General features: G+C 41.4%; 1 protein-coding gene across 1 annotated transcript; it reads right to left on the bottom strand.

The window, feature by feature from the left end:
- Positions 1 to 4,639: 4,639 nt before the first annotated feature.
- On the bottom strand, positions 4,640 to 26,345 carry haus7 (HAUS augmin-like complex, subunit 7). Its single transcript, XM_006625622.3, has 19 exons — positions 26,238 to 26,345; positions 25,413 to 25,528; positions 24,341 to 24,408; positions 23,835 to 23,896; positions 22,861 to 22,967; positions 22,015 to 22,173; positions 21,457 to 21,556; positions 20,678 to 20,905; positions 19,418 to 19,529; positions 16,603 to 17,774; positions 14,401 to 14,457; positions 14,043 to 14,102; positions 12,659 to 12,739; positions 12,339 to 12,416; positions 11,884 to 11,919; positions 10,402 to 10,482; positions 9,783 to 9,860; positions 5,832 to 8,178; positions 4,640 to 4,932 (listed from the first exon to the last, which is right to left on the bottom strand). Exons 1-10 carry the CDS (start codon positions 26,292 to 26,294, stop codon positions 17,698 to 17,700), a joined length of 1,086 nt encoding a protein of 361 aa, XP_006625685.2. The 5' UTR covers positions 26,295 to 26,345; the 3' UTR covers positions 4,640 to 4,932; positions 5,832 to 8,178; positions 9,783 to 9,860; positions 10,402 to 10,482; positions 11,884 to 11,919; positions 12,339 to 12,416; positions 12,659 to 12,739; positions 14,043 to 14,102; positions 14,401 to 14,457; positions 16,603 to 17,697.
- Between the last annotated feature and the right edge of the window lie 1,169 nt (positions 26,346 to 27,514).

Below are 27,514 nucleotides of genomic sequence, written 5' to 3' on the forward strand. Positions count from 1 at the left end.
AGTTAAGTAAAGGCTCTTCTAAAGAAGGTTTTGAGTCTGGATTTGAAGGAGTTCAGAGAAGGTGACTCTTTTAAACCTTGGGGAGAGAGAGCTTGGGAGCATAACGGGAGAAGGGCGTGTCACCCATAGAATGTAGACGGGCTTGGGGGACAGTTAGGAGATCAGAATTACAGCTAGAAGAGAGGAGGAGAGAGAGACAGTAACAGCTGCAACAGCTCAGCTTTGGAGTTAGGCAAGAGAAAGAGAAAGGCGAAGGGGGACTCTATTTACAGAGGCAGGGAAATTGGAAATGAGTCTGCAAAATTGAAGGAAAGGGTTTAGGGTTCAGAGGCTCCCAGATAGACCATTCCAGGGGTGGGATGCTAAAATATAGTAGCCGGTGTTTTTGTCAGGATTTGTTGTGGTTTTCTTTTTTCCTCCTTGTGTCTGCTAACCTCCATTAACCAGGGTCTTCTTGGGCAACTACGCACTGTTTGCCTAGATGTCCATCAGCTAAATTATTCCGTAAAATTAAATTAAAATACTGAGTACATAAATCCTGATATGTAAAAATCGCCAAACTATGTAGTCTACGCTTTAAGGCGTGTATGTGGGGGGAGGGGCTGGGTTGTATTTGACCCCGGGTTCGACCTGGCCATTCCCAGCCCTCACTCGGGTCCCGCAGTTCCAGCTATAAGAGGGTTTGTAACCCTCAGCCAGCGGGGTGGTCGGGACAGTGCTTGGAGACAGATGCTCGATGCTCTCTTCTGTCCCTTCCCTGGTGTACCAGATCTCCCCCAAAGAGACCTGCACAGAAGCTGTCCCTTCTCCCACACCTGGTCCAACCCGTTTGGCCAGTCCACCCAATCCCGCCTTCTTATTTTACCAGTGGCTGACATGGCTACAACCAAGGCTGTCACCCAGAACTTACAGTGCCTTGCGAAAGTATTCGGCCCCCTTGAACTTTTCAACCTTTTGCCACATTTCAGGCTTCAAACATAAAGATATAAATTTTTTATTTTATGTGAAGAATCACCAACAAGTGGGACACAATTGTGAAGTGGAACGAAATCTATTGGATTTTTGAAACTTTTTTAACTAATAAAAAAATGAAAAGTGGGGCGTGCAAAATTATTCGGCCCCTTTACTTTCAGTGCAGCAAACTCACTCCAGAAGTTCAGCGAGGATCTCTGAATGATCCAATGTTGTCCTAAATGACTGATGGTGATAAATAGAATCCACCTGTGTGTAATCAAGTCTCTGTATAAATGCACCTGCTCTGTGATAGTCTCAAGGTTCTGTTGAAAGCGCAGAGAGCATCATGAAGACCAAGGAACACACCAGGCAGGTCCGTAATACTGTTGTGGAGAAGTTTAAAGCCGGATTTGGATACAAAAAGATTTCCCAAGCTTCAAACATCCCAAGGAGCACTGTGCAAGCGATCATCTTGAAATGGAAGGAGTATCAGACCACTGCAAATCTACCAAGACCTGGCCGTCCCTCTAAACTTTCAGCTCAGACAAGGAGAAGACTGATCAGAGATGCAGCCAAGAGGCCCATGATCACTCTGGATGAACTGCAGAGAACTACAGCTGAGGTGGGAGAGTCTGTCCATAGGACAACAATCAGTCTTACACTGCACAAATCTGGCCTTTATGGAAGAGTGGCAAGAAGAAAGCCATTTCTCAAAGATATCCATAAAAAGTCTCGTCTAAAGTTTGCCACAAGCCACCTGGGAGACACCCCAAACATGCGGAAGAAGGTGCTCTGGTCAGATAAAACCAAAATCGAACTTTTTGGCCACAATGCAAAACGATATGTTTGGCGTAAAAGCAACACAGCTCATCACCCTCAACACACCATCCCCACTGTCAAACATGGTGGTGGCAGCATCATGGTTTGGGCCTGCTTTTCTTCAGCAGGGACAGGGAAGATGGTTAAAATTGAGGGGAAGATGGATGCAGCCAAATACAGGACCATTCTGGATGAAAACCTGTTGGAGTCTGCAAAAGACCTGAAACTGGGATGGAGATTTATCTTCCAACAAGACAATGATCCCAAACATACAGCAAAATCTACAAAGGAATGGTTCACAAATAAACGTATCCAGGTGTTTGAATGGCCAAGTCAAAGTCCAGACCTGAATCCAATCGAGAATCTGTGGAAAGAGCTGAAAACTGCTGTTCACAAACGCTCTCCATCCAACCTCACTGAGCTCGAGCTGTTTTGCAAGGAAGAATGGGCAAGAATTTCAGTCTCTCGATGTGCAAAACTGATAGAGACATACCCCAAGCGACTTGCAGCTGTAATCGCAGCAAAAGGTGGCTCTACAAAGTATTAACGCAAGGGGGCCGAATAATTTTGCACGCCCCACTTTTCATTTTTTTATTAGTTAAAGTTTAAAAAATCCAATAGATTTCGTTCCACTTCACAATTGTGTCCCACTTGTTGGTGATTCTTCACATAAAATAAAAAAATTTATATCTTTATGTTTGAAGCCTGAAATGTGGCAAAAGGTTGAAAAGTTCAAGGGGGCCGAATACTTTCGCAAGGCACTGTAGATACAGTAAGTGTTTTTACCGCTAACCTGAACGGATTCTGTGTTTTTGGCTGTGTAAAATCTCACCTTGAGATTCACTCCTCAACGAATCGTGAGGGTCTGAACAGTCAGACCCCCTGTTACTCTGCACAGTTTGTATAGAAGGGTCTGTGCACAGGTGCAGCCAATTCCCTGGTGCGAATGCACTGTGAGGACCGTCTCATTGCGGCCCCCCCCAGTGACCCCACCCCCTCTTCATCTCCTTAACCTGGCTGTCCTGTTACACCTGGGCTTGTTGTGGGTGGTAGAGAGGGGGGAGTAAGATAAGATCAGATCACTTTATTGGCCATATACAATTTCTTGTATGAGGAATTTGTCTTATCGCATACCCCAACTTGCTCTCCATGAGTCACACAGAGAAGCTTGGGGTCAGAGCACAGGGTCAGCCATTTATACAGCTCCCCTGGAGCAGTTGGGGTTCGGGGCCTTGCTCAGGGGCCCAACAGAGTAGGATTCCTCTGCCGGCCGGAGGATACGAACCAGCAACCTTCTAGCCAGAAGGCACACATCCTTAGCCACAGAGCCACCACGCCACCCCACAAACGCAACAGGGTTTAATGACAACAGGGAGTTTAATAAATTAACCCTAACCCATTCATGTTGATCTAATTTAACTTTGAACATGTTGTGATATTTAGAAATACCAAACAAATCAATATAGTGTCCATAATATTTGCTATTTGACTTAGTTATATTGAGAACACTGGTACATGTTGTTTGGGACTGTCTGGGACTTTCTCCTCTCGGTGGAAGGAGGCATAGGTGTGCCAGGGGCCTGATTCAGGAGAGTGGTGCTGTTGGATGATTTTGGGGGGACCTGGTTTTGGTTCCTGGGGAATGGGGTGTTTGTTTGTTTTTGGGTGTGTCTGTGTCTCTTGTGGATCATTTTTCTCCTTGTTTTCTTTGTATTGAGTCGGCAGTGATGACTGTAAGTGTTAAAGAAATAAAAAATGGAGTTCATTGAGATGGCTCGGGAGGGACAGCAACAGACACCTTCAGCTGCCACTGCTGTCCTAAATCGTTATTATGCCTGACGTCATTCCCTCATGGGGAAAAAATATAAATACTATACGAAAGCCCAAATTCTTTTGTATCCCTTCTCCATCCCATCTCCATTTTGCAGCAACCACCTGTGGACTGCTATATGACCAAAACTCTGACAGACTGGACCAATCTGTCAGATTACTGATGTTACCGTATGATAATAAAAGCTGCTTAATAACTGAGCACAGTCCGATACAAGGCACTGTAGTTCGTAATTTAATGAGCTGAGTTCTCACATCCTCTAAATTGCCATGTATTTCTATTCCTGGAAATTGACAGAATTCTGGCAATTCCTCGACACCTAACTGAACAACTTGTGCATGGAGTAAGAACATTAGGATGTGAAACTTCAGAGAAAATGTATACAGTGATGCACATATTCCTCATCATGACATCTATTGCGAAATCTTGGACAGCTCATCGCAGAGCACATCGGCCACAAAAATGGGATCTCGAGTGAGCTAAGAGAAGGAGAAACAGGAACACCCACACACAACAGCTGTTTTAATTTGTAGTAAGTATCACACAGAGTGGAGCTAGTAGGTTATTATTCACATGAAATGCTCCCAAAGCAATTCTCCCAGCACTGTGTTGGCTACTGTCCTACATGAGAGCAGAGAGGCTTTGTTCCTGGCAAAGCTTAGGGGTTAGTCTGGATCAAGCACCAGTTCCATTGGTGTCTTCAAATACTGTTGGCAATCAGGGGTCACTCTTGCACAAGGGACTTTGACAGGCACAGAAAGAAAAGAACATAAAAGAAAGAGATGCATCCTAGCACGATAATTCATCATTTTAATATTATAAGTAATCCTTGGGCTAATTGAATGCTGAAATATGAGCATCTGAGTGTCTAGAATGTCTAGAATGTTGGTAACACAGCTTTCATTTTCAATTTAAAACATCTGAAACTGAATTCATTTCCTGAAACCAATGCCAACAACAAAGAACCTGTTTCTTTTCATTTTGAGGTTCTTCCATGCCACAAGTTAGATGAATAAAGAGTCAGGAGTAACACACTTATCATTGAAAGTGTTTTATTACATTAAACTCAATGTAAAATATCAGTGCAGTAAGAACAAAACATTAATTCTAATTCACTTGTACAGTTTAGTCTTAAGTTATTTAAGTAGCAATCGATGGCATTTAATTCAATGTTTAAGCATGGAGTAGATTTCATTTGAAAGTTAATTACAGAAAATAACATATAAGTGAATTAAACACAAGGCATGAACAGGGCAGCCTGCAGCAGAGCACATATCAGCATTTAGCTGTGGCGACGATCACTTCCTGGAGTGAGCACAGGAAATAATCTTGAAAGAGGGAAAGAAGAAACAAAGTCATTTGGCACTTCTGAAACAACAGACAAGGTCGTTCGGCTCCTCTTACACAAAAATAGGTAGCCAGCAATAGGTGTTTTCAGAGCTAGGAGCTTTTTGCAAACCACCCAAGTATGACAGATGATCATGAGAGGGTGTCTCTACAGCCCAGTCATGACCTGTTCTGTCACACAAGACTGTGTCAGACTCTTCAGGACATTGCTTGCTCATGAGCTCCGTTTAAGAAAGAGAAACTACTTTACTCATGCCAATTAGTAAATTAATGAAAGACTCAATAAGTAGTAATATACAGTATGGGAGGGGATATGCATATAGTAGTACCTGCCAACTCCTTTAGGTGTTGCAGGTGTATACAGGATACAGTACTTATACAGGTTATTGTAGACCAGCTAAACACTCTGATCACCAGTCAGTTCAGTACAGGTCAGCTGTGTTCAGGCCCAGACAGACGTGGACTGGAAGAAGAGGCACAACTGGACAGTTAACTCCCCTTTAAGTGGGAGGCACAAACAGGAGACCTGTGGAAAAGATGCCCTAATATGGTAATGTAATCCCAGGCTGAAAGATGAACGGCTCTCATGAGAGATCACGTGTGGGAGAAAGTTTAGTCATCTCTTCACTCTCTTCATCCCCAGTCACGCCGCCCTTTACAGGCCAGACTTTCACTGCTTTGGGCCTTTTTCTCGAAGCACAGAGACATAGACAAGTCACGCGAGATCTGGAGAGACTCCATTTCAAATTAGAATTGGGGTCTGTTTTCTCTCAGTCGTGGAAATATGATTTTTTTGTAAAATACAATAAAGATATAATAGCAAAGCGAAAAGATCGCCATTTGACACAGTGAGAAGAATAAAAATGCATGATGCACTTACCCAAGGATTTTCCTTTTTTGACAGCTGTCAAAAACAGTAAATAACAAGGAAGTCAGGAATAAATGAACCCTGGGAAGTTAACCTGTTTCTGCTGTAAGCCTGATTTGTGTCAAGATCAGTAATCAATGATCAAATCCTGCTCTGGAGATCAACTCCCTGAGGGCTTTCTCATTATTCATAACACTGCATCAGGCCAAGCACCTGATGAAGTAATTAGATCAGTTATGAAGCTGAGACTGTTGAACATTGACCTCTTGGAACAGAACACTTTCAGGCAGTGGTAAAAGAAAGTAGCACAGAGGATAATGAGACATTACCCAGTAACTAAATCATAGATCTGATGCAGGTGACAGCCCTGTATAATTTAAAATGCATTCAAGGACCAAGGTAAATCGGGACAAGTTTATTCATTAGTTAAGACATTACATGTTTTAATGTGACTTCTCTTCTGTCTCAGTCACACTCAGCCCCCCAGATTGTTGGACAGCATGCTAGCTAGTTTTTAATAGAAAATGTTACATGGTGTCTCCAGCAGTGCTCTGCTTACTGAGCACAATAATCAGGAATCAGGACTCACTCACAGCACTCCTATACTGATCAGTCAGGCCAGTGTTACGCATTCCCACGCACACTGTGCTTAACAAAACACTCACGCCGCAGGTAATGTACCTACTGTATCACTGTTCACTCCTGTCACTATTTCATTTCCCCTCTTCCCCACTCACTATTGCGGATTCACCTCAAGCTTCCTAGTGTGCGTTATTTTTGCTTCTACTTACTATTCGGTATCTGAACTTCTAGCTTATTATAATAATTCCCCTCCACCACCACCAGTGTGCAGCCCCACCTGGATGATGCGACGGCAGCCATAGTGCGCCAGAACGCTCACCACACACCAGCTATCAGTGGGGAGGATAGCAGAGTAATGAAGCCAGTTCAGAGATGGGGATTATTAGGAGGCCATGATTGGTAAGGGCCAATGGGAAATTTGGCCAGGATGCCGGGGTTTCACCTCTACTCTTTTTGAGAAACGCCCTGGGATTTTTAATGACCACAGAGAGTCAGGACCTCGGTTTTACGTCTCATCCGAAGGATGGTGCCTATTTACAGTATAGTGTCCCCGTTATCTGGTGCATTAGAACCCACATGGACTGCAGGGTGAGTGCCCCGTTGGCCCCACTAACACCTCTTCCAGCAGCAACCTTAGTTTTTCCCAGGAGGTCTCCCATCCAGGTACTGACCAGGCTCACACCTGCTTAGCTTCAGTGGGGGTGCCAGTTGTGAGTTGCAGAGTGATATGGCCCCTCTTCTATGATTTAGCCTTGATAAATGTTGCTCTCTAGTAGTCTCTATCATTTTCTGACCTTCTTGCTTGTTTCCCGGATTATGTTTTGCTTAGAGATTTGGATTGGTGTTCTCTCTCTCTCCTGAGCCCTGCACAGGATCCATACTTCCTACTTGTCCTTTGTTATAGCCAGTGATACACATCAAGACTTATTTGATCACTAGGCTGCTTTTCTTCCTAGGATTGCAACTACAGGCATTAATCAAGACTAGGAAATCTGCTGGACTATGGATTTCATTCACCAAAACATATTAAGAGCATAAAGAACAAAGAGTTGACAATAAAGAGTCGGCCTTTCAGCTCACCTATTTTTAAAGATATTTGATGGGTTGACTACTTCATTGAAGTAATATTCTGCTCTTTTACAGCACTTTTAAAACTGTACCTCAGTTCTGTGGCGCAAGGTCTTTACTTGTAAAGAAGCCTAATAGTTCTTGAGATTTTCCATTTTCTGCGAGTGGTTTCAGTGACTGAAGAGATTGATCGTAGAAACCTGTAAGAACAACCTGCAATATTTTGTATTGACTATCTGCCACTTTTTGTGGGAAGACACAGATTTATCTGTCAGAAAGAGAAAGAAAGGAGTTCTTCAAAATACTTGGCCTCTGTCCGCTGAATATTATGCAACTGCTTCACGTAAACCACATACAGTAAGTGTTTCATGCAGTATTAGTAACAAAAACAGAACTGAAATTACATAATTTCAAACGTAATGAATTTGCTGCTGTGTGCATGTGATTCACCAGTTTGTGTGCTTTTCTGTTGTTTTGACTAACTTACATGCACTGAGTAATACATCATGAGTACAAAGATATTATTTGCTAAATATTATATGACTTTTTCATGAAGAAAAGAGTATCAGGTAATATTCTTGTTCTTCAGTAATGTGGCCGGCACTGAGGACATTCTTACTTGATTGCATGAGGTCCTTGGTGTCATAATGGTGGTCATAGCACATCACGATGCCTTTCATAGACTTTGTAAGCCAGCAGGACATATATTCTTCAGCGCCCCCAAAAACCAAAAGGATAAAACAATTACACCAAGGGAGAAATTAAAAAAAAAGAAAGCAGCAGATGCATACAGGCCATATTTTTCCAGCTAATCCAGGACCGTCAAAATCCTGGTCCTGGACAGCCAGTGTGTTTGGGGGTTTACATTCCAGAGATCCAAATCAGCTTGTTACCAGCTTGACTGGACCAGTTTATTAATTCCTGCTGCTGTAAATAAACCTAGAAAAACCTATAGACACCCCGCCCTCTAGGACCAGGAATGTGGTCTTAAATAATCTTAATTATTAAAGTGCATCTGGACTGGAGTGTTTTCCACCATCTAACACAAATGCATTCTGCTTCATCCCTGGTTTTGCACATAAGAAAGAAAGATGGCAAATGAGAACAGGCCCATCTTGCTTGTTTCGTAGTTCAGAAGCTAAGTGAATGTACTTCACAGAAGCCATTTCTTCAAGGAGCTCCCATATTGCCCAGAAAATGTCCCAGACATGTGGCTTGTTCCAGATACCCACAATTCTCCATCCTAAATGATGTTTTCATTCAACCACAGGGCTTGAATTAGTCCCTTGGCCTGACCCATCCTATGGCTTTTAAGATATTATGTATTCTTGGACCCAGTCTCTCAGTTTCCTTTGTTCCAAATTGAAGAGGTTAAGCTCCTTTAATCTGTCCATATAAGAGAGTCCTCTGACACCACACACTAGTCCATTGGACTAGGCCTTTCACTCATATTACAATCTGGAATGTGAAAAAAGAAACTACTCAATTTTCACACTAGAAGACTAGTGTAAGAACTCACCTCCACTGACCAGATACTCTGAAGTTGTCACAGTACTTTTAATAACGGGGCTAAGAAACAATTAGCATCCATAACATATCAAAATCAACTTTTCTTTTTCCATCACTATAACTCCATTTTGTATGGAATTAAGTTGGAAAGTTGAAGTCTCCCAATGCCTCATCTTTGCTACTTACCCTTCCTGATCCCATAATAAGGCAATAAAGTAAGCTCCTCCTACCAAGTAAACTACTTGGTGGTCTATAACAAACACCTATCATTAAGCCCTTCTAATTTCTATTTTCTAATTGAACTCATATATATTCTGAACTGCCTGATCCCCCTGGCTTACAGGTTATTTCTGATATATAGTCTGTAGCTCTACCCCAACAATCCTTCTTTCCAATCTTTGTTACCAAAACTGTTAATTGTCTATCATATACAGTATTTGTATAATTATTTCCACAGTTTCAAAGATACATATTATCCAGGCCATGAAATGTTTCACTGGCCCACGAAACAGGAATGCAAGAAATGTAAATCAATGCACTGTTGTCCATGTACTGTAAAGTCTGGAAGCTGCTTCTCTCAGTTCTTCAGTAGTCCCACTAGGTGGAAGATTTCTCGGTCAGTCTGCCTGAGAACAGCAGGATGAGTGGTGGTAACATCACTAGGCAATGAACACGTTCAGCACTCTCAGTAAAACTCTCACTGTCAGGAGAGGTCTTCGCTATGTTGAAAAGGAGGAATGCTGTAAATCACGTTTTGTCCACGCAACCTGTGTGCAGAGAAAATATTAACAGGATTAACTGTACCTGGGTTTTTGAAAATCATCCTGGCAAAATGAGTGAGGACCGGTTGTACTTTATCGATCTGCTTGTTGGCCACACACACTGCAAGGGAAATTCGCACAGACAGGTGTTAAAGCCATAACCACTACATCTTGCAGGTGTCTGCATAATCACTAAATATGCCTCTGCAAAAATTCATCTCTAAATCCATTCAGTTTGATAATAGACACGCTTGACTCTTACCGAAAAAGGTATTTTCAACTTCCTTTCCCACCTTGTCCACACATAGGCCACATGTAGAGACTGGTTGCTATTTTCCTAAAGCCCAGTTACCATTCTAGAGCCCTCTCTCCACATTCTAGAGCTACTGTACTCTCCAGGTACAGTAAATGGCTCAGATCAATCCCTCTCAATGGTTAAAATATACAGTATTTATGCAGAATGTACCGTAGATACTTAGATAGTATTTGTAAACAGATGCCACATAGGTCTGATGTGAATCCAAGTGAGACAAAATGTGATTAAGGGACAGAAAAAAACAACAAATTGATTAACATGAACAGGTTTTACAAGAGACAATAAATATACCTCAGCTACCTGTAAGTGAAAAGTCTTCGTCACATTCTGGTTTGAGTAAGTTTACCTGCTGTTTCTTTGAGATCTTCAGCGTTCATTGTTTGCCAGCACTCCATGTAGTACTGGACAAAGTATTCCACAAGAATCTCTGAAGAAAGGATAAAAAACCCAGAGAGACGTTCTGTACCACAGCACATTTGTGGTTAGATTTCTTTACAAGAATAATTTTATGCAAAAAATGTATTTGAAGTTTTCAGACTGTTGGCTCCAATTCAAACAAAACATAATACTGCAATTCGTTTAGCTTCAGAATAAACCTGTACAAATGTCATGCAGAGAGAACAGGAGTTGAAAGCTCTACTAATCTTAATATTGTAGAAAACAGAATAGGTTCTGTCCTTGTGAGCTGCTTAAATATGTGAAGGAAATGAATAACAACTGAAAGACAAGGACCATATCCCTAGAACTTACATGGTGGAGAAATTTTTAAGGACTAAGTTAGGAAACAAACACAAGGTATCATCCTGTAAGTCCTGAAGATTTCCTCAGATACGTTATCTGACTTTCAATGCACAGCAGTGATGTCTTCAGAGAGCAGCAGCATACAGAGCTTGATTATGAAATGAACTGGCTGATTCAAAAACTGTATCAGGAAAAGAACAGAAATGATACTCTGATCTCTGATCTGATACTCATACAAATGTGTGAAGGGACCAGCTCCCAGAGGGCACTTATGAGACGCTATACTTGAGCAATGCACTTCGTCCTGCTGGGGAGACCAGTGATGTGAAGGCCTTCCTGGTGATGTTCAAGAGATGGAGCTCCTGATTCTCGTAGTCTCACTGTTTGTTGTTTTCACAATAAACTGGCCTGAAAAGCCCAACTAAAATTAGCAGGACTATATGGTTTTTATTGGAACTTACAGTCCTTCTTCAGCTGCTGGCTGGCCCAGTGTTGTTTTTTATACAATGTCAAACCGTATCACTGTAGCAGGGTCAATCCAAAAGACTCAGCCAGAAAGAACTGTGGGTTTTCTGCACTGTAGCTCATTAGGATTGTTGTACCTGCCTGATTTAGAATTCAGCTACGAACCACTTGACCACACACAGGGGAGAATGAGGAAGTGTGGACAAACTCCTCTCACAAGCCCAAAATCCTCTACTTGTGTGTCTGTTTGTGGGGCAGTCAAGCAACTTAAATAGCCCTGGAACAGAACACTGCGAGAGCCCAGAGTAGAGGTAGCCCACCTTGGCTCTTCCAGTCTGGCATTCAGCGGGTAGTGAAAATTTCTTACATTTCCCAGGTCTTGTCCCCAATGGCATTAAAGCAAATATCACACGTTAATCAAGGTTTACCAACATCTAATACGTTTTTCAGCCCTATCCAGTTTTCTCACTGTACCCATCAGTGTTTCCTTAACCCAAGCAAATTCTCATTTAAAAGGTGACAACAGGATGTTCCTTTGAATCCCAGATTGTCCACCTCTCTGCTGGTAAACCTGACTGAAATAACCTCCACCATTCACAGAACCGCCTGGGTGTATACATACCTCCAATGGTTTTAATCTCTGAGCTGTATGGCCCATCTGTTAATGAAAAAAGAATGACATTCCACATCAGCTGTAATTTCTAGTGCTGAACTGTCTGAGGGAACCGTTTGTAGATATAAAAGTAATCTAGAGTGCTGTTTGTGGGAATCCTTCATAGATATGAAAATGCATTCTATCACCTTTTTTTTTTCAATTTTGAAAAGCTGCTGATAGATCTAGTCTACAAGTGCATAGAATGGTCGTCATGGTGAAGATATGATATTGCGCTTCAGAACTGCATTGTTTGGTTTTGCATTTTGGAATCTATTTTCCTGTTTTGGATATGGGAAAACAAACATAAACCTTTGCTAACAAGGACCAAACCGTGCCACGCGCAGAGAGAGAAAGTGAGTCATGTTCTGGTTCCACTTAAGGCATTAAAAGGCAAGGCTGTTTAAAAAAAGATGTACTCTTACCTATGAAAGTAGCAAAGGTATTAAAAACGTCCCTTATACAGCGCTTGGCCATGGTCTGACACTTCTGCACAATGCAACCTGGGTAAAAAAAGATGGCTTGTATTGAGATGTATCTCAATCCTTTTCACACATCCTCACATCTCAAGAGCTGCACTTGTTTGTTTTTAAGGCTACAACATCTATGAACATGAAATGTTCTTCAAGCAGAAGATTTTATTTGCTCTTTTATTGACTTGTTTCTATATTTAGATAGTCCAGATAAGATTACAAAAAGTAAAGTTAGTATTTGATAAGCACTCTTCCCAATTGATGGCACGCACCTTTCAGCTTGTTTGTGAGAGCCTGCCCATGTGTCTCCCCACAGACGTCGATATTCCTGGCGCAGCTACGCTGTAAACAAGCTACAGAAATGAAAAAGAGCATCCTGAAGAGGCAAGGCTGTGAGGGACATGTGATTGTAGGAATATTCTAATACATTTCCTCACTTCACTGGAGCTGTGAGTAACTGATTTAGGTACTTTTTTCCTAAATAATTATTATATATGTAAACACAAATGGCAAGTCATCTACCTACAGTGTATAACAACCTGTGACGTATTTCTTAATTGGGCCTGTTCAGATAATTCCATGGAGACAGATCTGAAACAAGATCAAGTACTAACACTTTCAAAATCCTAATAATGTCAGGTCAGTTGTTCCAGATATTGGGGTGTTTCTTAATTGCACACAGCAATACCACCTCCTGGCTGAAATAAGATGTAATTAAAGGGTAGAGATTTTCATGTTCCTCACTTCTGGCTGTAAAGTGGTAAGATGTGCATTTGATGGTCAAACCACAAAAAATGATCAAAGAACCTGCTGCACTTGCACGGTCCAACAAGAGCTCGAGATGTGGGCAGCTCCGCAGGGTGTTCACATTTTATTAGATCCCTAAAAACTGCTGAGCAAACTATCTTCTGAAAGGTGCTAGTGTCTCAAGTCTTCAGAAGCCAATTGTCCAGGACGAACAACAGATGCTGATGCAGGGGTCTCGCCTGCTACCAGCTTGAACAGCAGCAGGTCCAGGTACCATCAGACTCTATAAGCCACTGCAGTGCTGCACAGTCTTGTCTGTTTTCAGCAGCCAGGGCTCAGGCCACAGCCTGCTGAGCTGCTGGACACCATGGAGACGAATCAAGTGAAACCAAGTGAACTACAGCGAGTTGCATTTCTGTAGCTCCTTGTTCTTGTGTCCTTCAGTTCATTATTTTTGGTTGTTTTTTGGGGGGAGAATCCTTGTGGAAACCCAGAGAGAAGACCCTTTGCAAAAAGAAATTTCCTTTTTCTTCTTCAACACTGGCTGCACCATGCGACAGTATTTATCTACGTGCTTTGTTCCAGTGAGGTTGTTAAATGTTGTTTTGTATCATGGTATTGTACTGTTGTTCTATTGTATTATTGTTGTGTATGTTATATGTTTATGAGCTCTTGATGTTCAGGACAAATTCCCTTGGGGCAATAAAGGTTAATTTTACATTATGCTACAGTATGTGGGTGGTGTCTGCTGGGAGGTATTTAATGTATATAGGTTAGGGCCCAACAACTTCCACAAGGTGGCACTATTTTCCTACACTGGGGGAGTTTGTATCTCAGCCTCAATGCTTTGCAATGCAGCTTCCAGGTTTGGGAGCCTTGCCCGTTGTAGTCTGCACCCTATTTCTGTACCTTCTACGTCTGTATGCAGGCCTGGGAACTGCACCTTCAGGCAGCTGGTGGAACTCGCAGCTGAAAGGTTTGAAAAGGCAAGAGAACAGTGAAATGTACAGTACATACAGACAAACAGGTGAATTTCCAGTTTTGTTGATTCATTACATGACCAAACTTGTGTTGGTAAACGCAATACTTCACTGATTTTGTTTTTGCTACAAAACTATAATCTCTTTTCTCGTCGTTTTTTGTTTTCTGAAAGTTAAGAAAGACAGAGCAGTTCAATGCAGAAAAATGTCTCACAACAGGTGAAGGCTGGGAGAAAATTCCAGTAATACAAAGTCCAGAATTAAATTCAGGGGGGGTTAAAAGTTACCGAAAAGCAGAATGGCTGCTGTCAGTGTTGCTCTCAGCAAAATCATTTTCATGTTATCTGTAATTAAAAACACACAAAAATGTAACAAACAAAGGCAAAAGTCAGTTTTAACGTGTATCAGAACAGAGAACAAATGTTTTGACTTTGCTGCCTACCTCCGCAGTGGTAGAAAAGCTTTTGCAATCATATTCAGTATCACTTCAACACTGACAATACTTGCACAGAAGAAAACATTACAACTTCTTCTCAGTCACACGGCTTCCAGTCCTGCCTTGCTGTCAGATGTTTATTTTGCAGATTTTGCTTATTGTGAAAGGTATGTATTATGTTACTGTACGTGCATATTTAGAGGGTATTGCCACTTCTGCCTATTTGTGCTATGCAAACCCAGCAAAATCTCCCCAAAAACAGATTACAAAGCTGAAGCTGATACCAGTAAGCTTTCTATGCAATTAGGAACGTCAACTTTACATAAAAAGGGGAACATTAGGCCCATCTTTCTTGTTCAGTTACAATTAGCCAAGTGATCCAACCAGCTTTTAAAAGTACCTTGTTACCTACTCCTACAACCCTTAATGTAAAGAAGTGTCTCCTGTTCTCAGTTGTAAATGTGTAATGCGCCTCCCTGTAGTTTCCACCTGTGTCCTCTGGTCCAAGTTTCACTGTAGTTTCTATAGAAATCCAGTAAGTGTCTTCGTCAATGTCTTTGAGGACTTCAAAAACAGATTCACGTTGTCTTTGCCGGAATGTAAAGTGAACAATCGCTTTTGAAGGCATAATGTTATTAGATGAGAAATAGTCAACTGACTGTCGAGAATTAATATTGTGGGTTTGAATGTTCTGCCCTTTCTGTCAGTGACACCACAGTTCCTCACCCAATTAACTAAACTTTGTACTTTGGGTACCTGCACGCTATAGAATCAGGAGGTCCTGATCCTCTATAATACCATATGCAGAGTGGAATACATTTTCCTGCTTTTATCTTGTAAAAACCACAGCATAACCGCTACCATAGGTGCCAAAGCTGTAATAACGTCCAAACACTAAGGATGGAAATCTCTACATGCTCAGCTGTCCTCTTTCCACTAAGTGAATGATGAAGCATTCAGAGTGGTGGGGTATGTTGCACTCAACAGGAAGGCCCCAGCATGCTAATCTTTCTCTCAACACGGATGACCACAAGCTGCACCATGCGTTCAGAACATACAATTTACCTCTGTTAAAGGAGTCCCAGATAAGTGGATATCGGGTTACAAAAACCCAGTCATAAACATTTATACCCACACTTGCAATCAGAAAACATTCAGCCCGCTATTTAGAACACATTGGCACTTAACTCATATGGGGATTAAAGCACCCCTTCTTATTTTAAAAGTAATCACCTAGAAAACTAAACAAAGTTCTATATTACTGGCTTACCTTAATCAATTGAAGATCTTGGATCACAGCACTCAAGATATGTGCTCCTGTCCTTTATCAATTATTTTACTTTCTGTTTCATGTTACTGTAAGTACTGTCGGTGGGAAATTCAACAGGTCCCTGTGCCAAGCTTTTTTTGGATGGTTTATCACGTGGCATTAGTTGTGTGGGGAATTGTGTACAGTGTCCATGACTATTGCTTTGTTTTGGATACTTGTCACAAGGAGCGTTACCTCTCACGAACAATCCGATGTGGGGCAAATGGCTGATTCATTACAACGCAAAGCATTTTTGAATTAGTGAACAGCCAAAGCAATACAGTCCCAAATGTTTATTTTTTCATGAAAAGCCAGAGTAATGAAGTATATACAGCAGGGGTGCCCAACCAATCGATCGCTTGCAAGAATGTTTGGCAAAAAATAAAAGGGCTATTTGACTATTTACTTTTTTCGATAGCCTAAAATTTTTCAGATCTGTGCATGTAATGTCATACATTTTACCGCTCTTGTGTGTGTTTAACCCTTGCCAAATGGGTTGTAAAAGTCTCTTCCCTGAGTGCTGGTTGACACTGGGGAAAAAAGGATACAGGAGCTCCGTAAATAAATAGTATTGTGTGTGCTACCCAAGAATACTTGGTTATTGGCGCACAAACCCCTCATTCGCTAGTGGAGTGAAATAGACTGGCCGTGACAAATTCGCAAACAGTTTGATAAGTCTGATTACCTATTTGATAGTTGTAGTGTTTGAGCGAAAATGATTAAGCAAAGAGACCGAAAACTCACCGTTACCACAAGGAATAGGAGCATGATTTTTTTTGGTACTTTCGCATTCAAATCTGCAATGCTAGCGTCTCCGCGAAAAAGGGAAATATAGACCAACTTTTCAAAACTGCACACAAAACGTATGATGTGGACTTTACGGAAAAGAAAAGTGGAAAACTAAAATCTCAACTAGTTTTCACGAGGCCTAATACAAGAGGGAACGCGGCAATCATCGCATCGTTCCGTGTGAGCCACGTCCTGGCTAAACAAAAAAAAATCATTCAGGGATCGAGAAGTAATAAAAGCGTTTGCTGAGGCTGCTGACTAGCTGTTTGGAGATTTCAAAAACAGAGGTGAAGAGCCCGAAGGCGGCTTCACGGTCGAAAACGTTGTTTCTTTTCTCCTCTTTTCAGCACGGAAAATGTGTAATTTGTCATGGCTATGTTTGTAACTAGTTTTGCATGTGCAATAGATGTGGTGTAATGTTCTGTGATGTATTCAGATGTACAGAAGTGCTGTGTGTCCATAAATTGCTTCCCCTAGGGGACAATAAAGTTTGTCATATTTTACTGTCAAACTTCTGTGAGTTATAGAACAGTACAAACCAGACTTTCACAACAGTAAGACTGTATAAAATGAAGTGCTGTTTTAATCAGAACTAAGTTAAATTAAGTATACCTAACTCTGATGGAATTTGCTCTGAAGCCTCAAAGCAAATCTTAAATAAGATCACCTACCAATAAAAAGTGAATTAGAAAATGAAATATTTACAATCACAATTTCGAGGTGATAATACACAGATACATTTTATATTATCCCTTACATAATAGAGGTTATGTATAAACTAGATTGCTAATTGCATATTAATGACAGACAAAATACCAAAATATTAAGTGTATAAATCAGAAACAAATGGACAATCAATTCAGGAATAGAAAATGATTAATCAGTCACATGACAGTCACATGACAGTAAACTAGTACTGTAGCTCTTAAAACATTATGAAAATCATTTCTGGAAAAACAAGGACAAGTTGTGCTAGTGAAAACTGTATAATAAGTTGACTGTCATTGAAATTTTTATTTGCAGCACTAGTCCGATAGCTTGCGATTTAAATTACTCCCAATCCTTTGACCTCTGGTGTAGTGACAAAAATTCTTCATACTTTTTCTTCAGCTCTTCTAATTTTGTAGCTAAAGACGAAAAAAGGAAAACAAGAATCTTAGATTAGATTTTTTCTGATTACCACCTACTTGTTTTATTGCCCATTGTGGGCAAAGCTCTGGCTTTCTAGTTTCTGCTTAAATGTTTAGTGTTAAGCAGAGTCAGCGAAAAAAGAGGCTCTTGAAACTACACTACAAGTCCCAAATATTTGGAAATAAATAACACATAAGATAAATTGAGTTATGGTGAAAATAAAATCCAGTGGATTTCTACCAGTATCCTGTGATGAACATGTCATGCTTCAATGCTTGAAGTGGGTTCCAGAGCATTGTGCAAAAACTAATTGCAACCTCCCAATATCTCCTTGCAACTCAGCTTTCTCACACACTCCATGTGAAGACCTGCTCCCTATAAACATTCTGCCAGCTTCAGAGAAGAGACCAAGGATATACCAGCATTTCACTTGGTAAACTAAAGGAATTTAAAGTAATTGGAAAAAAAGAGAGCAGTGAAGCCTATATATACAGTAATACAATGGGTCTCCAAATCAGAGTGTGGAGAAGCCTGATCTAACTAGTCTTGTAGGTCACCTGGTTCTGAAATTTAAGAATATTTGTAAGTTACAGATTAATTGAACAAGTCTTGTCCAGATGAGAAAACTCTGGTCTCTAGGGCTGAAGACTGTGATCTAAGTTGATCTCTAATGTACTTTAGCAAATCAGTTGCTTCATTAAATCACAATGAAACTGCTCCAAAGGTGATGTATTGGTGACAAATAAAACCTGCCCGACGGGGTCTCCCCAGGACCAGGGTTGGAGAATGGTGTGTTACGGTAGGGCTTACAGTACATCTTTTGAAGTAATGAGTTTTTAGAAGTAAAGAAAAAATAACACACTCACTTTAAGCTATTTCTGATACCTGAAAATTTCACTGCACTTACCAAAAAAGTAGACTGCTCATCTATTCACTGTAACCCTTTCAATTCACATTCTTCAGCCCCCTGGGTCCCAGTCCTGGTCCTGGTGACTCACATACCTGCTGGTTCTCATTCCATCCCACCTCAGTTAGATAACTGAAGCCTTACTCGATCTAAGAAGTTGCTTCAGCTGAACATTTGCATTTTGTTGCTAGTCACAAGGTTGGAATTTTATTTCAATCACAAAATACACCAGTTAAAGCTCCAACATGTTTAATAACTGGGACCAAACAGTTCAAATTAATCTTATTACGTTCATGAAGGGTTTGATCGATGAACTGAGGGCTAGGTTGAAACAAAAACCTACAGGAGTGTGGGTCACCAGGATGGGTGTTCTACACTTTACGCAACATACTTCTGGCACTTTATTTAGCAGTATCAGGAGAGGTGCATCTCGTCTTGTTAGATCTTGTTTGATTGGAACCAAATAGAGAAAACTGTTAAATCTGTACCTCGTATTACCTGAACATCAGTCCATTTTAGTTTGCAGGGCTTTTAAGCCATTGCAGCAGCACTGTTACCTTTCAGAAGGCAGAGAAGTGTTACGTGCTCAAATGCACAAAATTGTTTTTAAACAACTGGAGAGAAACAGTATTATGGTAACTGCTGTACATCTGGAGAAAAGCAGATGAAAGTGAAGAGAGCCTCGTGAAAATGCCCGATTTCATGGGGAGATATGGGGTATGTTGTACTCACGCAGGGAGTGCATTTCTCCTCTGCTCCAGAACTGTCGTGCTTGCTGTCGCTGCTCCACAGTCTTTACCACGGCCCTGGATGTGTCTGTGGCCTGATGGAGAGCTTGCAGCTCCTGGCGGAGATCAAGGGGGAGGGATGTATGGGGAGGCATACCGCATGGCTGAAGCAGTGCACTCAACACCAGGGCTAGTGTAAGAGCGAGGCTCAGATTCTGCCCTGCTGCATGTTTCACAAGCCCCGCTGGCTCACCCCTGACCACTTCCTACTCTTTCCAAGGAAACAGAGCTCCGTTGTAAAGAAATATGTTTCAGCTTTGCAGGACTAAAAACCAAAGATTTGTTCATTTATTTTCTTCCACCCGAGAGATTGGAATTCAACAAGCTGTAACAACAAGGCCTACCTAAGGCTGACCACAGAGGGTCGCAGCGACTTTCAATTTGGATTCCACCTTCCATTATTCATTCAAGCAAACACTGGCTCAGCTGGAGCCATTTCACAATCATCTCCCCATGCTCTAGGTATGTTAGTGGAGTTGTGTACTCCTACCGTAAAGGGAAAAAAATATATCAACTGCACACAGCTAAAATAAAATAAGCTTGAATCTTCAAGACAAACAGTCATCAGTTTCAAGTGATATATATTAAATATTGTCCTTTAAGACTAGAAAAAAAGTGTGAGATATTTCAACAGGAAGCTGTGTGTCCTACAAAATTATACCAATACCTCAGCGTTCACCTGTTCAGACAGCACAAATAGACACTGCTGTCTGACTGTCTTGCACCCTACAAATGTGTCTCCAGCACACCACCCATTACAGAGAAGGTCCACAGTGTCAATTGTTGAATTCTCCACATTCTGCTGCGTAGCTTGAAATTGATTACTGTGCTTAGTAAAACTGTCCCGTGTGGCAGTGAACAGGCTTAACATACATGACACCTGAAGAAGGCTCCACAGACGAAACATTGTGTTTTCTTTCTTCTCTTTTCAGCCTCAAATAAACCTATTACGTTTTCCTTAACATACAATATACTGGATATAATGTATTTTTCATCTGCGCCCCATTTCCTTTTGATGGAAAGTCACCATGGGTAAAACGGTCAAGCAAAATAAGTGCTGATGATGATAAAGTGCAGAATACTTAGTAATCACAAAGCCCACTGGCCTAACCAGCTCCACTAATATACTGCAGGAGATGGTTTTATTCTTTGGGTTTGATATGAATACGGCGATGTCCCTTAGCTATCCTGATGCCCTACATACCTTATTGCAGGTGTGCAGTAGCTGGTGGACAGACAGGAAGAGGTGTGCATTGCTGCTGAGCTGTGGGGGCTCTCTGTTGCAGTAGTCCCGGAAATCTGTGGCGTAAACCTGGCTGAAGGCCGACATCAGCTGGGAGAGATCGGACAGCGCTACCTGCAAAGCCTGACCAGACATGCTGGGGCCTTTGCTGCCACTGCTGTTGGGATGCTCTGCTTTTAAAAAGGTGCACTAGGAGAGAAGGAGAGCACTGGTTAGCGATACATAGTGTAGGACCTTTGGAAAACAGCCTCTCAGGTATATTTCAAGACAGAACATTTTCATTTTAAACTCTTATATAGAAGTCAGTTAATCCTCAAATTAAAAGGCTGCACATCTGCAAACTTTGTAGAGATCACCCTCTGGAATTTCACTTTCAGTCACTGCTTCATCCCTAGGGGGCAGCAGTGAGCCAGGACTGAAGCCTTGCCCTGCAGGCACAAAGTGCCGGCGGAGACTATACCCTGGATGGGATGCCAATCTATTGCAGCACACACGCACATACATTCAGGGGACAATTTAGAGATGTCAAGTAGCCTGGACTGTGGCAGAAAACTGGAGCACCGGGAGAAAACCCACGTGAATACAGAGACAAACTCCATAAAGACGCAGCCCTGGGTCAATTCCAACGTCAGGACCCAAGGCAGCACCAGCCATCTTGTGACCATGCCATCCATGATGAGCTAAGTGAACAAGACAGACACTGAAACCCCACATTTTGGGACAACACTACCATAGCTCACCTCCTTGTAAATGTCACTGAGGACGGAGTTGGTTTTCTGCAGCAGAGCAGACACTTCCTTCAGGGAACCCTCCTTTGTTTTGTTGGACACAGGGCGATTCCTATAACGTGTTAAAAAAAACAAACAAACCAGGAGCACAACTGAAGCAGCAGCACAGTTTGAAGATTATGGTGTAAAATGCACTAACTGGCCAGTTTGACCAGTTTTGTGCTGGAGCCAATGAGATCAAATATCTTTCTAACCATACAGTAGCTCTTTCAACACCACAGAAAACAAATCTGTGCACAAAAACACAAGAAGCATGCAATTACAGTTGCCTTGATTGTAATGATGTGATCTCTAAAGACCAGGGTGACAGATTATACATCTCAAAGAGATAGATTCAAGTGGCTGTTAGAAGTATTACTTTTAAAACAAATTCGTAAATATCACAATGAATAAAAGCAATATCTCAGCCACCTGACACACAACACCTGAGCTGCTGACAAAAGCATCAGCAGTTCCTTGGCAACTGATCGGAATTAATTCAGAAAATGAATGAAGAGAAACTGGGCTCACGATTTGCCAGAGGGCTCTCTCCTGAAGAGCAGCTCCCGAATGTCCGAAGGCCAGGGATTACAAGAGGGGTTTAGCAGTTCTGGCAGATGTGGACTGGAAAGAACATCACTGAGGAAGTCTGTATTCTTGCTCACGTCTTCGGGTACAGACACTGTCGCACTGAAACATACGAGCGAGAACAGAGCAAGCGAAAAACTAAATGTAGGCTCTGAGTAATAAAAGAATCAATATTGTTGGATACAAGATCACTTACAGTAGAACCTGAAAATCGCAAGCTTAGTGTAAACCAGTGAATCAGTCAGAGGATCAGCGTCTTTAAGATTTTGGGTAACAGGCTATTCCCTGTTACCCATCGGACCACTGAGCCTCCTAACAACCTCTACAGCTACTTCACACAAATACTCATTTTCGACTGCCCAAAACACTCATAACTGTGATTAATTTAGCTAAAGATGTTCTCATATTTTTCAATAACAGGCCCTAGTTAAATTTATTGTTATTGGTGCATTGTTTATGGTCTTACTGCCCCTGCAATGGTGGCAACAGCTTTTGAAAATACTTTTTAAAGCAGTGTCAACAACGTACTTGGTTGCAGCATGTACTGAAAAAAGGAACAGGCATTTAGGACTTTTATCACTCTCTCAATCTCCTCCAAAAAGCCTTTTTTTTGGGGAGTCTTTTCCCAATTAGTAGTAAACTTGTAATCAAATCCTAGTGCCACCAGAAACTTCAACAGAACATTATGCATGGGCATTGCAGGTGTGGGAATTGAAATAACCATAATGCCCAGAGAACATGAGCTATTCCTGTCAATTTCACCACTAGTTATGTCGGGTTTTCCCTCACCTGGTGGATGAAGAGGAATTCCCTGAGTGTCTCTGCAGGTCAGGAACCGTGACTAAACTGAGGAGCTGTTCCAGGAACACTAGCTGACGCAAAGGAGGAGCCAGTCCCTGGAGGCACACAGTCAAACACCATTCAAATTCAAACCTTGCTCACTAATGCACCTAAGTAAAGAACAGGAGCATCTTTATGACTCATGTCTTATATTTAAAAAGTCTCAGATACAGAAAAGTGACTCTAAAGCAGAGAGCTGTGAGGAATGACCTGCTGTCCTTGGTCCCTGGATCACTCGCTGGAAAAGAACTGGTCTGGTAAGAGTTGAACAGGAAAGGAGCAGAAAATTAATCTGCCATCGGGGACCAGAGGACAGACCCCAGCCACTGCACACTCACCCAGAAAAAAAGTCTGGAGGAGTACAGAAAACCTGGGAAGACCTTTGAAGATAGACACTCCAATCCCTCTCTGTAACTGAGAGATGTTTGAATAGCTGGTAAACAGCTTCTCTGCCCATTAATAATTACAAATTAATAATATGTAGAGATCTGTTGAAGAAGTCTAATTAGCAACTCAAAAAAGGTTTTTTGTTTTGGCTTGTGATTGTTTTGTTTACCTACACAATAAATAAAAGAGAACCATTTTGTACCTTATGGTTGCATTAGTGTCTGCTTTCCTGACATACCCCTATTTTAAAGACCCCGTAACTCAACCCCTAGGTGAATGACTTTCATGATTCATTTTACAAGACCATGATTAAAATAAACTCCCACTGGGTTAAAATTTTTAGTCATCCATTCTGTTGCATCTGGATTCAGTCCAGAGCTCTCAATCACTTCGATGTACTATCCAATTACTTAATAACTAGCCACTAAAAAGACATTTTCAGATATTAAACGGATCTCTCTAAATGGAGTGAAAAACCTCTGACTGTAGCCCTAACTCCCTCACCTTACTTACACAAGAGTGGATGTGGCTCTTACCTTGATCAAATCTGTATCATCCAGCTGACACAGCAACATCTCATAACCAAATCTGGCCATTTCTGCAAGGAAGGAAGTCAGAACCACGCAATAATATTATATTTTCTTGATATGCTTTTTTAAAAATTAAAATATAACCTGGAAACAACATTCCCAATTATACACCAGGCGAGAATCTACAACAAATTACCAAAAGTCATTAAGTATAAAAGTGGAGCCCAGAAATAGCTACATAATGTAGTGGTAAAATAAATGATTCCCTCTCATTAGCGGATAAACCGTTGCTGTTTTGCACGGTACATGTAATCTTTAACGTCTGACACTGATTTTCTTGTCCTTGACAAAATATTTACTTTTACCGTCATGCACATGAAAACATTCATAAATTAAACATCACAAAAATAAAAAATGTACATGCAATTACATTTGAGTCAATACAAGGCTCACTAAGCATTTAACAATCAGTGCACAAAGTTTACGATAATGCCTAAGGGCAATTTGATTACCTTCAATCAGTGAATTTGTCTGGGATGAACCAAATGTGGACAACTTTTTATTCAGTGATGGACATATGCTTGAAAACAAAACAGAAAAAATATTAAAGAGATTCTACTATTGCATCTAGTTTCAATGTACAATAATCTTAATTTCGAATCTCAGACTTATGTTAATGTGAATTCTGTCAGAATGCAAATTAGAGACCTTGAGAACATTGCTGATCAAGATTTGGCCAGAGTCTGAATTGCTTTTGCTTAATTCTGAAAAAAAAAACTTGCAATTGTATTTGGTACACAGCATTATTTCACTCAGACACTAATTATAATATACTAACGGCAAAGCAGCCATATGTTTCAAACCTGGGGATTCAAAACAGACACGAAATCAACAACACCGGTCAGCGACGACATTGTCTCATGATTTTGTTACGTGACCCATTAACACTCACTGACAAAGTCTTTGCTTACAGTTTGAACTGGAGCAGGGGTTCAAGGAGTTCAGTCCTAATCCTGCATGACCACAGTGAATAAGCATTTGTGCTAACTTACATTGTATGAAACCATACTGTACCACCCTGTTCTTAGCTTAATTTCACATTTAATTACTGCTGCTGCTGCTGCAGGATCGTGACTCCTGACCTCGAGTTTCACTCTCAAACGATGATTGAAATATAAGGGTATTTTAATAAACTCAGCCTAGAGACAGCATCACACCCGTTCTAAGACAACTGCACTGGTTCCCAGTCTCACGAAAACCATTCCATGTCATGGTTTCTTTTTCTTTGGGGGGGGGTTAATGTGGAGGACTTTGAGGATTTCAATGCACAAATTAAGTTGCCTGCTCTACAAATGATCTGCATCACTCTTTCCACCATGATTACAGCTGACTGACGGTAAGTGCAGTTGAGCTGATTGTGAAGCCAGCTCAGACAACTGTGAGGAAAGCACATCTTTCACACACAAATCCACTGTATGCACCACAGCCAATAAGAAGTGGGTCTCGTGTATAAATTCATCATATATACAATGCTTTTTTGAGGGAGGCGGTATGTACATATGGTCCAAGTCATTCTGCGCTTACCTTATGCAGATCCATTTAAAAATATCCAAGCGATGCAAAGAAGGTGTGCAAAGCAACTCTTGCATGCTTTCATCCTCTCTCAGAAACAGTCCTTCTACTAACGGGCAATCGAGCTCCTGGAGGGGAGAAGGAGCATTCGCAGATGTCAAGTCATTACATACCACACATCTTACAGCCGAGCCTGACACCACTCAGCTCTGCCAGGACAATCGCATTTCATAGAAAGAGGGAAATCAAAACGCTACTCAATAATAACAACCGTACTTTAAAGACAATGTAGGACTAGGGTGGGGTGAATGTATATTTGCTTCAGCTCAATATCCAGTGCTACACGTCCTCTCCAACCTCAGAAGCAGGTTAAAATCTCCAGACGTTCACGGTATAATCGTTTGAAAACAATATAACTGTGGCAGCAGCTACTGTGTCTTCCACATAAAATTATTGACCAAGTTTTCAAGATTACAAAAGGAGAATCGCGATTCGCTTCTTATCTCCTGCTACGTTAATACACCTGTACGTTAATACAAATGTGTTAATACACATCACAAAAATTAGCTAGCGGGCCCTTTGTCGAAAAACATTACTATATGTTATTATATTTCTTCTTCTTACGATTTATCCATTCGGATCGCCATTAAAATGTTTAAACACGGGAACATATCCCTAAACAGTTAATTTACAGGGTGAAATAAAAATACAGTAAGGAATGTTATGAGCAACTAATATAACTTAAGATAACAACGATGAACCTACAGAATTCAAGTAAACCTACAGCTGTGAACTCTTCTTATAGAACGCCTGCCTTAACAAAGTTCGGATAAATACCTGTAAAGAGCTATAAATGCTTTGAGAAAGCTGCTTCTCTTTCAAACCAACCGCCATTCTTCCGTCAATAACAACAACAAAAAAACTACTTTCCCTCAACTCTATTGGTTGGTTGGTCACACACTTCCCACGCACGGAAGACGCATCACTCCTCCCGCCTCCTTCATTTCTCTAGCTCCCATTGGCTGAGAAGGACATCATTCAAGCGATTCAGCGCACGTCGGTGGGCGAGTCGTGTCGCAGGCAGATAGGTTGCGGTGGTACTGAACATCCTAAAGACGTACAATTAAAAAAAGAAAAATCTTAGTAAAAAAGAATACGCACGTTATAAAAAGCGAAATAATAAAATAATATATCCGATATTTCATTTTTTTTACATTAAACCAGAAATCCTTACAAAAAAGTCGGACCCTGCTCCTGCACGTTTCATAGCCAGGCCAGTCAAACATATTTTTTCACAACAGCCCTTTCCAGCTACTATAGCCTTCCACGGACGATTGGTCGGGGAGTAGAGAACTAATGTGGAAACTCCAAACCCCACACCAGAAGTAAACCCGAGAGCAGACATGCCAGTCTATCGCAGGGCACACACAGATACAAACACACACTCCCACAGCAGGGCCAGTTTCCCCAGAAGCCAATTAACCCACCAGCATGTCTTTGGGCTGTGGGAGGAAACCAGAGCACTGGGTGAAAACCCATGCGAACGTGGGGGGAACGTACAAACTCAACACAGATAGCACTCCAGATCTGGAAGTAAAGGCAGGGTCCCAGTGCTGTGCTAACCGCTTAATAAACCAACACTAACCACTGCGCCACTGTGTTGCCAATGACAAATTAACAATTCATCCCCATTTGCTTGTGAAGAAGGTTGAATGTCAGCAAAACCTGCAAAGGAAATATACAAATTTAATGATTGCCTGAGTTATCAGCCCCCTAAGTACTTAGTGGGACTTGTGGGGGCACTTATTATTTCTGGATATGTCTCTACCGCAATTACATAGATGTCATAAGAATAGTCAGGCTCTCTCCCCTTGTGCAGTATCCTTCCCTGTTTGTAGAAATTTCCATTAGCAAGACGTCCCACAGGGTGATTGCCACAGGGTGACACGTGTGAATGTAAAGCAGTGGCTTGTGGGCTATGCTTACCTTGTTCGATGTGTTTTTTCCTCTTTTTTGCCTGCTTCCCTGTCCTCTCTAGGTCTCCCAAGGCTTCCTAGCAGCCACTGTACAACAGGCAACAATTCAGTCTCAGATGGAATGACCCACTGTTTGCC

This window comes from Lepisosteus oculatus, chromosome 2, assembly GCF_040954835.1.
Source record: "Lepisosteus oculatus isolate fLepOcu1 chromosome 2, fLepOcu1.hap2, whole genome shotgun sequence".
Taxonomy (NCBI): Eukaryota; Metazoa; Chordata; class Actinopteri; order Semionotiformes; family Lepisosteidae; genus Lepisosteus; species Lepisosteus oculatus.

What these genes read in the sequence shown, in the direction of transcription:
- haus7 (XM_006625622.3), bottom strand. Translation starts at nt 26,294, where the DNA reads ATGGCGGTTGGTTTGAAAGAGAAGCAGCTTTCTCAAAGCATTTATAGC. An exon ending in GCATTTATAGCTCTTTACAG is followed by an intron (nt 25,529 to 26,237) that starts GTATTTATCCGA and finishes TCTCCCCTCCAG; the next exon opens with GAGCTCGATTGCCCGTTAGT. An exon ending in ATGATACAGATTTGATCAAG is followed by an intron (nt 22,968 to 23,834) that starts GTAAGAGCCACA and finishes GTGTGCCTCCAG; the next exon opens with GGACTGGCTCCTCCTTTGCG.